Here is a 14,954-nt window from a genome sequence, read left to right on the forward strand (position 1 = left end):
CACTTCGATTGTTAGTGCCTCACTCTAAATTCGATTTTTGCTTCTTTTTTTTTAAGAAAAGGAGGTGCAGATCAAAAATGTTTTTTGTGGTAATCAACATTATGCCACATATGCTGTCGATCGAGCTTAACTTGTATTGAATCCGGAATATTCCTTTAAGAAAATTTTCAAAATCTCGCTTAATTCTTTAAGTGACCAATATAACAGTTTTATTTCAGATGAGATTTGCTTTTACAAAATCTATACATTTCTGAAAAACAACTTCAGTATACTTGATTTAGTCTGTATCATTACCAATAAAAATAACTGAATATGAACAAATTAATAATTGTGGAGAAAAAAAATAAGCATAGCATATATAGTTAGTTTGCTTTAGAACTAAAGTATCACAGAATAACTGATAAACCAATGCAAAATAGTGAAGATTTTTAATGGCACCCAGTGAAGAGACACTGAGACTGTACATCTTTTCTCAGCTCAGAGAACATTTCCCACAAAAATGCAGCTCAGCATTTCAGCTGCAGTAAAATAACTGGTTACATGTTTCATAGGCTGTTCATTGTTTAATTCAAATTCAGAATCAGTGCAACGACACAGAGCTTGTCAGGAATGACATGTATATGACCATAATGCTGTAACATGGAAACAAAACAAAAATTCAGGTTTCTTGTGATAATAATAATAATACAATGATAAACAGATGTATACTCAGTCATCATGAGTCACCAGTCGCCACAAGTGCAAATATTTAATACATCACTACAACAAACCTATAAACAGCTTGAAGTCTAATCAAAGAACCTTCAAAAAATGTATAATGCAGGCACACTATCTCTTTTGGTTAACCTTTATAGCAGAACGGCTGGGATACGTTTAGTGACAGGTAGACAGATAAACATTCAGTTATTACCATTTGCGTGAAAGCAGTTGAGATTCATTTGGGAAGAATAACCTTTAAATGTCCACTGAAAAATAATCGCTACATTTTGTTCCACTGTGTATGCTGATTAAACTGCCCCTAGAGGGATCTTTATTATTGAGTTTACTTGTTTCTTTATTTTCACTATCAAATGTTCCATCTATGGTCTGATAGTATCTAAACATACAGCCTGAGTCCTGACTTCTCTCATTGCATGACGGACTGCATAACTCTCTCATTATGAATGCATATTACAATAAAGATAATATACATAATGCAGTATATATAATAGTATACATCTATAAAGTAGAGAGTGGAAGAACAAATACAGAGACTGAGAAACAAACCTAGACTGACTGACAGACATTTAAAAACATGGAAACAAATTTTCCATCATATTCCTGTTTAAAGCACTACCAGTTTATTATCAGTGAATCGTCTAACATCAGTGAATTAAACAACAAATTTATATATATATGTGTGTGTGTGTGTGTGTGTGTGCATATTTGTGTGCCTGTATATACAGTATATCTAAATTTCACAAATTCTGTTGCAATATTAGTCCTGTCGGCTCAGTGCAAGATTCATCTTGCTATGTAAACTAGCACTAACAGAAAGGGGAATATGGTGGAAAGAACATATTTCCTAATTTGTGGAACATACATTAATATATTTATCTTCTGCAATTAACCTCACAAAGACATCCAATAAAAGAGTAAAATACTTTTCTGCAACATTAAAATACAGTATGTTAATGAAAACCAGACAGAAGTTAAAAAGGTCTTTATAGACCTGCATGCACACATTTTGCATGCACACATTTTGCACTTTGCAACACACGATTTTATGAAAGGAAGGTTATACTTATATAAAAATCCAGGTTTTAGTTCAACATGGTACAATATAATGGCAAGTTGTGGCAGCTTCAAACTGCTTAACAATTTAATTTTAAGATTTTCTGACCCTTCACACTAAATATTTAAATTTCAACGTTGGCTCACTGGCTGCTATGCTTACAGCTTAAAATATTTGTCATGTTTTCCAACATCAGTGAATATTTTCTATGTGGTACAAGTGAAAGTAACTTCTGATGCAATAAACTGAAAAAATAATTACATGTGGCTACAATACAGTCATGGCCAAATATTTGCAAGCTTATTGTTTTGTTAATATAATTGAAACTCATTATAAATCCTGCTAATAATCTTAGTATTTACATTTTCATTGAGGAGTATTTACTAAGATTTTGATTAACTAGCGGTGCTTCTACTGTGGTCCCATTTTTGGGATAATCTGCATGATAATACAGTGGTAGGGATTATTTTAGTGGTAGATAGAAAAAACACTTCCATTAATAACCGTATTGAACCCATAAAACTGGCAAAAATGCCAATCTTATTTTAAATGCACACTCTTGGCAATGACTGTAAAAACTGAAGAGAAACAAAGAACTGGCCCGGAGAAAGAAAGCAGGATTAGCACCTAAGCATCCTATGTACATGAAAAAAAAAAAATTTCCAGTAGAAATAAAACAACAAAACTAAAATGTTGGAAAACTAAGCATTTCTGCAGGCATCCATATCTGAGACATTAGAGGCTGGAAACGCTTCTCTCATGGGTGAGGGATGATCTGAGCTCATATCTATGTCCAGAGTGAGGGATTCTGGGGGAAAAGAAACACAGTAATATGAGTTTAAGCATGAAAATATGCTCGTCCTTAATGGGATAATTCACCCAAAGATGTTTTTAAATAATTTAGCAAAAGAGAAAAAGATGTCTGCATATGCATACTGTGATGACACATCAAGTGTACAATAAAGCATTTAAATCTGACTTTAAAACTGGATGTTTTTATTTGTGGGTGTGTCTCACCAAGAGGTCCAGGATTGGCCTCCACTGCTTCATTATGCATGAGAGAGTCAAGTGTACGAGGGGACATTGGGAACAAATCACTTGTGTTTCCAGAGTTAGTCCTGCAAAAAAAGGGACCATGCATTACAAATGCCTTTGGAAAAGCTTACACATTCACACCAAATCCAAACTTCTTCAAAAACATTTGCAATACCACCAAAGCCCTGAGAGTTCATTTGCCACATGTAACCATTAACACATTTTTGTACTATATCATGTTTTTAATATTTGATTGTCTGAAACACACAGGTACACACACTCAGAATCATTCACATAAACATTACGTACTAGGGAACATCAAGGTTAAGTGTGTAAATTTCATTAAATTAAAAAAATAATTTCTCCTATCCCAGCTTAATATGCAGAGATGACTTAAAGTAATATACATTGATAGGTTGATTTCTCTGAAAATATATTAAATTAATATATCAAATAAATTACAAATCAACTGATTTGGAATCAAATCAATGTTTTGAAAGCTATCAAAACCAGCCGACCATAGCAAAATTGCTCATCCAATGGTGTGAGTTTGGGGTGGGATTATCTGTGTTTTCTAACCAATGACAGACAGAAGAAGTGTTTTATTTTTGCAATTCCATTTGGTGTCACTAGAAGCACATAAACAACAAACTTGAACTTTAAGCATTTAACAGTTCTCAGTCATGTGTTAGAAGAGCTGTGCACTGAAAATATATGTTAGTACATGGGTTACATCAAGTGACAAAGTGTATCTGAGGTTTTTTTCTCAACTATTTATCCAAGGATTTCCCAACTGAAATAGGTGTGTTTGGTTATCAAGCCTACTACCACCTCTAGAATAGCATTGATTGTAAAAGGGTTGATCCAACCCATTTTATTTCTGATTATAAAGCCTGGAAACAGGCAATGTTTCTGCCAATCACAGCTTACTTTCAGTGTAAACTAAAGTGAAAGATATACTTAAATTTTTTTTGTTACTGGCTATTAGTCTTTCTAATGTCTTTCAATAATAAGGGACACAAATGGAATGCAATCATTAATTCTAAACAGTATTTCGCCATCCTCTGATTAAACTAATTGCAGGACAAAATGTGTTAATTTGCAGTACTGAATTGGTGCTTGTAGAGGTTCCGTTACATACCTATACTGATCTAGCCAATTACTTAAAAGGAGTTAGCCCTACCCTGGGCAGTGATTTAACAGGGGTCAATGGTTTCCGTTTGTTGATATTCAAATGAGTTATATGAGCAGTTTGATTAAGTGTAACAGCTACTGTATTTTTTACTAGTGATGCGAGAACAAGCACACAAGTTGGTGTTCTTGACATACTCATATTGATGTGAGGTAGTATACTATTTAACAAATTGTAGTATCCTATTAAAGTCGGTCATAAATTCTAAAATTATCTTTAAAGACATCTAGGAGTTATTATTTCTGCATCCTTACATATTATCTCATTGGGTCTGAAAACTGAAGTCTCTAAATATTGTAATGCCATGCACATAAGATTGCTGTAAATCAAACCAGGTCATACTTCAACCAGGTCTGGCTTTAGTATTATGGATTGGATGGGACCTCGGTCAAAGTCTGGTCATCAGTACTTTGATATGTGCATTTACTTATCACAAGGCTGTTACACTGCAATGTCTCAAAGTAAAAGCATATTAAAAGTGACAGTAAAAGCACTAGCACATGTGCTATTTTTGGCTTGCTCAAAATAATTCAATAACAAAGGGTCAAATTTCACAAATGAGTTGGCTGTAACAATCCTGAGTTCCAGGAAGCATAAAAAGAATTTCTTCAGATTCTTGTTGGGCACAGACTATATTGAAAGAAGCATTAATGGGTTCTAAGGCTTACCCTTGCTCATATATGCAGTGTGAGAAATGTTACAAGAGTTGTTAGGGTTTAGGTCTTTGGCAATACAGTTAGCTAACCTCTAATATGCTTGGTGAACAGCTGTTATTTTGTAAACTGCTGTAGCCATATTGGACTTTGTAAGCTCTTTCCGTGAAAGGTTTTATCATGCCCACGAAAAGGACCAATCTAGATATTCACAATCTTAGATGAAGGAGCACTTTTATGTTTTCAACCAAGAACTAGTTTTCCTCCCTGGAATACCATATACTACTTATCAATGTCTCAATTAAAAGCTGGATTATTTGGCAATTCATTCAAACATATGGAAAGATTATCTCTAGCATATTTTATTGGGTCACCTTTCAGATGGTTATTTAACCCTTAATTTAGCTAAATGTAAATTCGGAAAATGGTTCAGTGATTGTCAAAGTGTCCGCTATTGTTACATTTTCAAACCTAGCAAAATGTGAATTGCGTCATTTGCTAGCTGTGATTGGAGTTTTGTATTTACTGTGTTGATATTGTATTAATTCAATGAATGTGTATAGAACATTGCACAATACATGTTTCAAAGCAGATTTCCTCAGTTCCTCTGAGTCGTTTGTGTGGTTTCAAATGTTTGGATGTATATAACTGCAGACTGCAAAATCTAAACTGAAAGTCTAATGACTTTGTGCTACTGTTTAAGTAAAAGGTACACTCAAATGTTATCAGGACAGGCACGGTACCCTTGTCTGTCTCTTTCTTCTGTGCTAGCATCTTTACTACTCCAGCCACTGTGAGAACTTGGCAGTTCTATACTGCAGATGTTGATAAACTTTGTATGACAAATTGCTGCTATGTGTCTCATTTGTAAGTCGCTTTGGATAAAAGTGTCTGCTAAATGATTCATTGTAAATGTAATCATTTTGTTACTTTTCAGAAAACATTTAAAACTCACAGCACATCTCCACTGAAACAAACTATTAGATGGCTCAACAACCATAACGTAAGAAAATAAATAACTTCTATTCAGAAAAGGACATATTTATAATACAATATTGCATTATTGTATACAACACAAAATATTAATTATAAGGATAATTATAAGTGATCTTTTAAGTAAAAGAATAATTGTGAGTTCCTTGAAATTCTTTGGTTAAAAATGTTTAAGTAACACTGACTCAAACAATCAAGTTAAGAACTGAGGTTGTGGGAAATACACATAAGCGCTTCAATAATTTGAGCATGTTTGTTTGGTCAAAAGGAACTTATCGGGACATTTAATAAGTTATTAAGAATTCATAGAGATTTGAGCTCTTTTTAGTATTATTGGTGTTGTTTTACTGTAATTAGTTTTGTGTGTGTGTGTGTGTGTGTAGTCACCATTAGGGTGATTAGTGTTCCCTTTGGTGAAGTTTAATCCATGTAATTTTTCCTTGCGTATGTGAATGAGCATAGCTGAAGAGCAGCTTTATCTGCACTTCTTTGGGCAATCAATTGTTTAAAAGACTAACCCAAGTCATTTTCTTTTGAGACAATTAAATTAGGTAGAAACAAATACATTTGAATGAACTGATACATTTGTGTATATCTAACAAAGGTTTTCTAGTTAAGCAGACATAAATTACAATAATCTGAATTTTCTAAAAAAGCATAATGCAAAAATGTTTATCCAAAATATATCCAACACATAATTTCTTTCAGTGTGTGGTTCCAAAAGTGGTTTATATAGATCATAATCTTTTCGTCTTGGTTCATATGATGGCCATAGTTTTAATAGCACATTATTTGTGTATTAACAAGATGACATTTAAGGGATGTTATTTGTATTGCTGTGGTTACATTTTCTTCTCCTGTCGCTACACATCCAGGTTGGCCAATGCCCTAATTTATCCTTACCTGTAACTGGTGTGGTAAGGAGATTGTTCAATATAAATACAGATTGCTGCCGTTTATAAAGGGGCTTCTACTTCAATAAACACCCACACTTCTCCAATTGTCATTAAAAGCATTGTACTATTGTTACCTGTGTTACTATGACTGTTATCTTTTGTTTGTTTGTTGATATGCATACTGTTGGCAATAACCACCTTTACAATGATTTATATTGATTAACTATTGTAAATAACAATCTACATTCCTTATTTTTTTATATTTTATAAAGGTACATTTTGCATTCTGTTAGGGAAGCTAGATAGATGTCAATTAATTTCTCTTGAGTCTGTGTATTATATTTGTATCATATGTTTTATTATTTTTGCTGAAAATAAAATCAATATTTTTGAAAATATTCTGGGTTGAAACAGTGTTTTAATTTGGATAAAGGTTATGGTCTTTATGCTGCATCTTTACCCTAGACAGGGCCACAACAAGGGTCACGTATGTGACAAATGGACATTGTAAAACACAACGATGGACCGAACCATTTAAATACCATATAAAATGCAAGACTCTTTCTACAAAACCCTCTTCTAAGGGTGAATGAGAGAAAAACATAAAAGACAAGAAAAATAAATGGAAAAAGTGAGAGAACATACTTTTTTCTAAAGTGTGAAAAAAGTTTACATACTGATGCAGGAAAGTTCACATGTGAGAGCAGAAAACATTAAACAAAGGGGTTGGTCAGACATGACAACAAAATCCTCATCTACAGAAAACCCATCCAACATTTAAATTCACATAAGAAATTAAAGTAGATATAGGGAATGTAGTTACTGCACATTTTAGTGAGGATAAAAGGAATGATCGCAGGAAAAACTAATTCACAAAACTTCAGACCAACACAAAGGTGTCCAAAAGAACCAATGTGAGACTTGTGCAACAGCTTTTCCAGCCCTTGAACATTATGAAGGTTTTCTCTGATGTTTTGTTATGAATGGATGAAGTGAGTTAAGGTTTGAACAGAACACTTGGTCAAGTTCTAGAAGTGTTAAAAGGGATATTCTATGTTAGCAGACAGTGAATTGAACCACAAATATTCACTTGCAGACTGAAGTCATTCTCATACACACAAATACATGAGCTCCCTATTGCCTACCCAGGGAAGCCGTTCCCAAGCAGCTCACTGTCCGGGAAGTCCATGAAGATGGAAGGACACCTATGGAGAGAGGTCAGTTTATAGCCTGCCTAACACACACACACACATGCAGGCACATAGATGGCCTCCAACCCCTCTATAAACACAAAGTAGTATTTGTGATTCTTATGTCAAGTATTTGAAGCAGTTTTTATTACAACTTTAAGTCGGTTTATGTAGCCAAACCTGTTACCTAAAATACAGTGGGGTATGTGCAGTTTGATGTGTTGCAGTTTACCATGTTTTTTGTAAAAGCATTACAATGGACTACCTCATTAGAATCAATAATGTAAGCAGATAAAAAATGTACATTAAGGACTCTCAGCATTATAAAAGGTATATTCCCCTTAAAGTCAACATGAAACATTGTTCATTAGATTTCTGTAATGTGATGTGTTTCCAAGTGAAACAGGATGATAAAAAAAGTATGGTGGAGCTTGAATTTCTCCTTCAGCGTTTGACTGCATCATGAAATTCATCCCTCTATAAGGCTTTTCACACTACACCAAATCTTGGAATAGTGTAATTTTTAACCCCAGATTAGGGACACTTTAAACCTTGGGTTAAGCAATATTTCACACTTGTAATTTTTAAAAGAAACAAACTGTGTGAAATACAGTATGTACAGTTTTAATTACTAACCCACCATCAAGTACGAACAGTGTGAATCATGGAGCGATATAACCCAGGCACACGTTTGTCCAGGGTTAAGATTGACCCTGGGTTAACAAATAAAAAGGTGTGAAAAGCCAATAAATGACAGGACATTGTAGCGGATTGGTTGAAAAATAAGACGGCTAGGTGATGTCAGCCGCAAAGAAAAGTCATTTCAGAGTCTAATTGATAGTAAGGAACATGTATTAATAGGGTCAGTTTGATTTCACACTAACATATATATTTTTTTTTCTTGTTTTTTTTCTTCAGATGATTTTTATGTTTTTTTTTTTTCTAAATGTCTACAATAAATGTTAAGATCAGAAGTCACATGGCTACAAAGCGTTAACACAATAATTACCCACAAGCTAAGTGTGCTTTTACAACTAAAGGACAAATATAGCCCTGAACTCTGTGTGATAGAAAAAAGAGCTTGACATCTATGCCCTTGAGTTCTCTCTCTTCCTGTGTAACACTGTTGCTAAAAAGATGATGGGAAGGCTCCTTGGAGGTTTCAGTAGAAGTTACATTCCTGATCCATGGTGAACACAGAACAAAGAGAAGTATTTTGCATGTGCTCCTGTCTGAAAAGTCACCAAAGATTTCCCAGTTTACAGGAGGACAGAGAGAAAACAGACTTCAGCAAGGTCAATTACTCTCTCTCTCTCTCTCACACACACACACACGCACGCACACACACGCAGCGCACACACGCGCACACACACACGCACGCGCACACACACACGCACGTGCACACACACACACACACACGCACACACACACACAGAAACGGAAGAGAACTGCTACTTACGGGGTGACACAGATAAACTTGGTCTTCAGGTATGGCTGAATAACTGAAAAAAAACAACAAACTCTGTGTTATCAATAAGGATAGCATATATCCAGCTTAACAAGGTGGTTCCCCCCAAAATTAAAATTCAGTCATCATTTACTCACCATCATTTTGTTCCATTTACTGTATGTTGTGTTGGATGTTAGGAACTGACAACCTCATTCACTATTCACTTTCATTGTGTTTAACATCTCTTTTTGTGTTCCACGGAAAAATAGAACGTTTTATGGATTTGGAACAACACAAGGAAATGATGACAGAATTTTCCCCCATTGAGTTTATATCATTAAACAGCTTTGACAACCCAAAATACTTCCATAACGTGACATGAAACAGGATTATAAAAAATGTAGGACAGGACTTCATTGTCTCTCTCAGCAATTGATTGAATCATGGATCAAGTGTCAATATGACTGACAGGTGGTTGGAAAAATAAGAGCGCTTGGTGAGTTGTTTTAGAGGCAGAACATGTTATTAGATTTTAGATTTTGCAAACATAACCAATGAATCTTTCACATTAAGACCAGAAACATGTATAAATAACACAATGGGGTCAAATTTGAGGTCAAGTTTAGTTTTAATATCTAACTAGGGCTGGGCGATAAAACAATCTCAATATTTATAAAAATAAATACATTTATGTGATAAATAAAATCCACAATATCAAAGAAAAGATTTTGAGTAAATTTGGATATTTAGCTTGTGTTCTACATCTAGACGATCAGGTGTGTGTCGCTAAAAACTCAAGCAGTTCCACATTATCTAGCACCGAACACCCTTCATTTATGCCGTCCTACACGTGTTGCCTCTTTTCCCTGCATGTGAGCAGACATGAGGTGCCACATAAGCTAACGCAGTTCCAGAGCACCTTTATGCTGTGCTCCATTCAAGTCAGATGTGGGTTATTCTTACATGATATCTCCGATCTCTGATCTGTGCAATGCCAGAGGTGATGTTGAAGGAAACAAAACTAGCACTCTTGTTAGCTTAGCAGGTGTTTGACTGTCACCAGTGATGTCTCCTAGCAACCCAATTCATAAACAATTTTGCAACGCTAGTACCTGTGCTACAGGTGTACAACTATCAAATGACAGTATAGTTTACCATGTTTTGAACATCTGTCTCTGCTAACATTTGTAAAACAACCTTTAATATCATATAATGTAGGTACTTTGACTAATGAATTGATATTATTTAATAAAAGTGAATGTTTATCACTTATTTTGTACATCTTCCTGGGTGCCGACATGTTTGTGTGACATCACGCACCTGCATCTCGGCAAAATCAGTTAAAATTGCCGCATGTTGGAATTCCGACTTCAAGTGGCATTGTACTTTTCCTAGAAGGTAGTTGGAAAATCCAACTTTCCAAGTTTAATGAAATGCAGCATTAAATCCCAAAGTTTTTCCCCTCTAAATTTAGCTTTATTAATTAGCATGTTACGAGCCATTAATAATAATCAAATAGATTACTGTTCTGATTTGTGTTAAATTAATCAGATGTCATCTTCTCTGGCATGGATGACAAGGAAAGAAATAAAATGACCAGTTTGTAGCCTTTCTCACTTTAATGAAAATATAAAAATGGTCCCTCTCAGGGGATACCTCTGAACCCCCAAACAGTATCATTCCTCAGTCACAAGGGCCTCTATGCCACCACTGGGTCTCTAAATGTAACGAAATATCAAAATAATTTGAAAGTAAAAATGATTGTCATTATACTTCAAAATGAACAGATGATCTTTTAACATTCATATCCAACTGCACTTGATTCATAAAAAATATTTTTATATTTTGGTAGACGATCCCTCAGACATCACTACTTTGGCTGACTCTGGGCCCAATGCAGTTTTGTATAGACTATTGTGACTGTTTAGGACCCACCCCCTTTTTTCTTCTGCCAACTTGGAATGTGAATGTATATCATGATAAATATTATCATCAAATGATATGAAAAAGAATATTGTGATAATATTTTGGCCATATCACCCAGCCCTAAACTTAACCTTTTTGAAAAATAGAAAATTAATGTCAATCTTTTGCATTCTCTTTATTTACTTGTTCTTTGACAACTTCCTCTGAAGCAAAATGTTTTTGGCAAACCACACCCTGTCAGTACACTTCAGTACCAATATTCCAATACAAAAATAGCAGTCTCCAAAATAAACGAGAATGAGATGAGACAAATAAGAACTGTTATTTACAAGCAACAGAGAGATCTGCTTCCAGGCTAGACTGATTTATATTGAGGGACACTCACCACACCCAGAGTCAGGGAACTCGATGTCTGGTTGAGGCTCAGAGCGGCAGTACTTGCCAAATGCCTCCTCTTTAGGGATTTCCGGGTACAGGTAGACCAACGGAGAGACCAGGATGTTGGTGGCATCCATGATCTTGTAGCCCATGATGATCTCAGCAAATGACATGCTGTTGAGCTGCTGCTTAGTGTATGGCTCCACGGACTGGATCTGGGTCTTACCTGAACATACACCAACAGAGAGTCTTTATTTACTCTCCTTCATGTTATTTCAAACCTGCATTTGGAATGTATTTAATAACCACCTTTATTTCAACTTAATCAGGCACTAAATGAATAATTTATGTTAAATTAAGTTAAATAAAAATATTTTAAGCGCAAACATGGTGGTGGTCTGCTGCATCCTTCACAACTGAACACTGCAAGTTTGGGAATTGTGCTATGCCATTTGCTTTTAGCACCAATGTTTTTGTGCTTTTACCAGATTTGCATAGTTAATAAAGTGCTAAAACCATGCAGACAGCAAGTGTAAATAAACATTGCCATCACTGGGTGCAGTACTTAGTGAATCCCCCCCTCAAGCAATTACAAGTTCTCACCACTGATGTCTTTCTCCACCCAGGTAAAGGTTATGCCTCCCTCTTTGCTGCTTTCACTGAAGCGCAGAAGGAATGTTCCAGGAGGTTTTGGGCTCAGGATCGCTCTTTCTCTTTCTTTACTGATAAAGCCCATTATATACCTGGAAAACACACGTCAGAGCTTAATGTCACAAGCAAAACAAGCAGTGATTAATGTAATGAACTATCAATACTTCATATGAAAACTGTTTGAAAGAGTTTAGTGGGAGTCCTCACCCTTCATTCCATAGAGCCAAAATATATTTCTTCACTAGGTCAATTATATTGTCTAGCCACACCCAGAACGAGAAACCTTTTCCTGCCATGTTCTCCTGGAACCAACAAACACATACAGATGCACAACATGTTTAGGATATTTTGAAAGTAACTGGTTCAGCTAGTCTGATCTGATCTCAAATTAAAATGGGGAACAAAAAGGTTGTCATAGAAACATACTTTGCAGAACTTGGCCCATGTGATTTGGCAACCGGAGTAGTTCACGCACGGACCTATACAAAAACAGAGATACAGAATTAAACAGTTATGCATAAAGAATGTTAATATATGCATACTTGGGCTGCCAAAGTTTATGTCATTTGCAGTTTTTGTATGGCAGAATGTGAAATATGTATGAAATATCCCCTAAGAGTGAAACACATCATTAAAGAGAAGGCCAGCGGTAAACTACTTCAGGCTAGTGCCAAATATCTTTCCTTAATAAAGGAACTAAATGTAAAAAAAAATGAAATAATAATAATAATTAATTAAATTCAATAAAGATTTTTTGGCATGACAATTGGAGTATAGTATTGCCAAAGCAATAATACTAAGTAACTGATGTTTCATACACAATATGGCCAAATTTTTGTTCCACCAACAAACTTGTTTGATTACAATCTTGCAAATCACACAATTGGAATTCTACCTTGAAAAACAAGTGGAGTGAGTCAAACCATGAAACATTCCAGTGCTGTAATACAGAGCTAAATGTACAGTATATATATGCACACACATATATACACACATACCTAACAGTTTTTCTGCAAGTGTGGTGAGCTGTTCAATGGTCAATCCTCTCTTAGTTGTGGAAGAAAATTGCCAGCTCAGCACCTCAGCCACCTGATCCCATGTTCCTACTGGAGGTTTGGTGAAGAAATTTACATTCTGTGAAGACAGAGAGAGAAAAATAATTCTTAGTAATATGTATTAACTGTAGAGCTAACAGTAAGTATGGCTTGCTGTGGTTCCATTTCAAACCTTGGGATGGTTGGTCAGCATGTTGTACCACAGGATGGACGCCCATGCATTTGGCATTTGACAGATATTAGAGATGACCACCACTGGGAGAGAGTGTGTCTGGACAGAGATAAAGACATTTATTCACAATTTAGAATAACACGGCTGAAGAATCCTCTTATTTTGTACATTGTGCTCAGTCGGAATTCTGATTAACACAAGCTGACACCAGAGGTTAAATAATTATTTCCAAAACCCCCATGAGCAAACAGAGCTTGCTGTAACTGGCTTGCTTAATTTGTATGGTTAATTAACCTGCTGTGTGTGTTGGTATTTTGCATAACCCTGTTGTTTCCATACACAAATAAGTAATGATTTTGTCTGTGTGCTCATATCAGCTCATAATAGGCAAGTAGGAAGCGCTGTGTGCATTTAGGGGTTCAATAAGGCAGATCGTCCAAGGACTCACTGACTGGTTACTCATTCAAATCCTCCCACAGATAGCGCCATGGCGACAGCATATCAGAATGACCTTATTGGCTTTCTGCATGTTGAATCAATCTCTGTGAGCAATGTGTTGGACTTAATCACTACTCAGGGTTTAATATAATCTTTAAATTGATATGAAGCCCAACAGGACTAGTTTGACATTTTATAAGAATTCGAAAACATTTGAAAAACACTAAAGAAAAAGCAATTCAAATTGAAGAGTGTAATTTCTGTGCCATCAGCGTCACCAAAAGGAATTGCAAAACAATTGGTAACCATCTTTAATGGTTAGCACAAACAGATAGTCCTGAAAAACGTAATCCTGCAACTGCATGCCAATCTACAAATGGGGGCAGAATCTCCAAAAGAAGGGGGTAACTCCATAAAGGGGCAGGTTTATTCCAAAAGTGTTCAATATTCTAACATAGAAAAATATCACAATTGTGTTTATGTGTGTGTAGTTTCTTACCTCAAGGTCGATCTTTAGGCCTTGATGGTAAACCTCTGTTTCAAATGTGATCAAGTGCAGTTCTTCAGTCACAATCAGGGATGCCTGTATTTAAGAGGGTAAAGGTCAAACACTTCAAAATGTTCAAACTGACTTTTTACCTCAAAACCTTGTATAATCATTCAAAATTGTGAAACAAAGCTGCTGTTATATAAATTCTTACATCACTGTTGGTCCGGCCTCCATTGCCACATCTCTGCTCTCGTAGAGTCTGACAAAAAGAGGCAAAAGTCAGGACTACAGACCCCATAATGCATTTCAACCAACTATGAGCCAACACCTGATCCAATTTGATTTTGTGTGACAGATCAAATTGACTGTGTCAAGTCTACGTCTTTTTATTTGATGTAATTTTGTAAATCCATAGAGCACAGGCTTCTTAACTACAAAATGAATTGGTGCACTGGATGAGCTTACCAGATGTTTGAACTCTGCTGACAGGCTGCCATTGTTGGATTCCTCCATGTTCATAACTTTAGTGTTGGTGCCAAGTATGTTGAATTTACGAGAGCTGGAGGAAAAATAAGTAGAGGACTATATAGAGCAAAATTGTTTACATGTAGAACCAAGAGAGACTTCATTTCACCACACTGGTGGTGATATATATAAATAT

At 35.5% G+C, this 14,954-nt stretch overlaps 1 protein-coding gene across 2 annotated transcripts in view; it reads right to left on the reverse strand.

The window, feature by feature from the left end:
• Positions 1-240: 240 nt before the first annotated feature.
• The window catches only part of LOC127652633 (signal transducer and activator of transcription 3), a 36,557-nt gene continuing 21,843 nt past the window's right edge, over positions 241-14,954 (reverse strand). Inside the window, exons 12-24 of one of the 2 annotated variants that reach the window (XM_052138889.1) lie at positions 14,759-14,852; positions 14,505-14,552; positions 14,303-14,386; positions 13,366-13,464; positions 13,137-13,272; positions 12,565-12,617; positions 12,346-12,440; positions 12,091-12,230; positions 11,495-11,713; positions 9,193-9,235; positions 7,689-7,748; positions 2,792-2,892; positions 241-2,582 (exon numbers count right to left, since the gene is read on the reverse strand). In XM_052138889.1, the coding sequence (XP_051994849.1) occupies positions 2,476-2,582; positions 2,792-2,892; positions 7,689-7,748; positions 9,193-9,235; positions 11,495-11,713; positions 12,091-12,230; positions 12,346-12,440; positions 12,565-12,617; positions 13,137-13,272; positions 13,366-13,464; positions 14,303-14,386; positions 14,505-14,552; positions 14,759-14,852 (1,279 nt within the window). In that variant the 3' untranslated portion in view covers positions 241-2,475. The remainder of the gene's footprint in view (positions 2,583-2,791; positions 2,893-7,688; positions 7,749-9,192; positions 9,236-11,494; positions 11,714-12,090; positions 12,231-12,345; positions 12,441-12,564; positions 12,618-13,136; positions 13,273-13,365; positions 13,465-14,302; positions 14,387-14,504; positions 14,553-14,758; positions 14,853-14,954) is intronic. The other variant, XM_052138890.1, reaches the window with a different exon arrangement.

Source organism: Xyrauchen texanus, chromosome 12 (assembly GCF_025860055.1).
Source record: "Xyrauchen texanus isolate HMW12.3.18 chromosome 12, RBS_HiC_50CHRs, whole genome shotgun sequence".
In the NCBI taxonomy this organism is placed as follows: Eukaryota; Metazoa; Chordata; class Actinopteri; order Cypriniformes; family Catostomidae; genus Xyrauchen; species Xyrauchen texanus.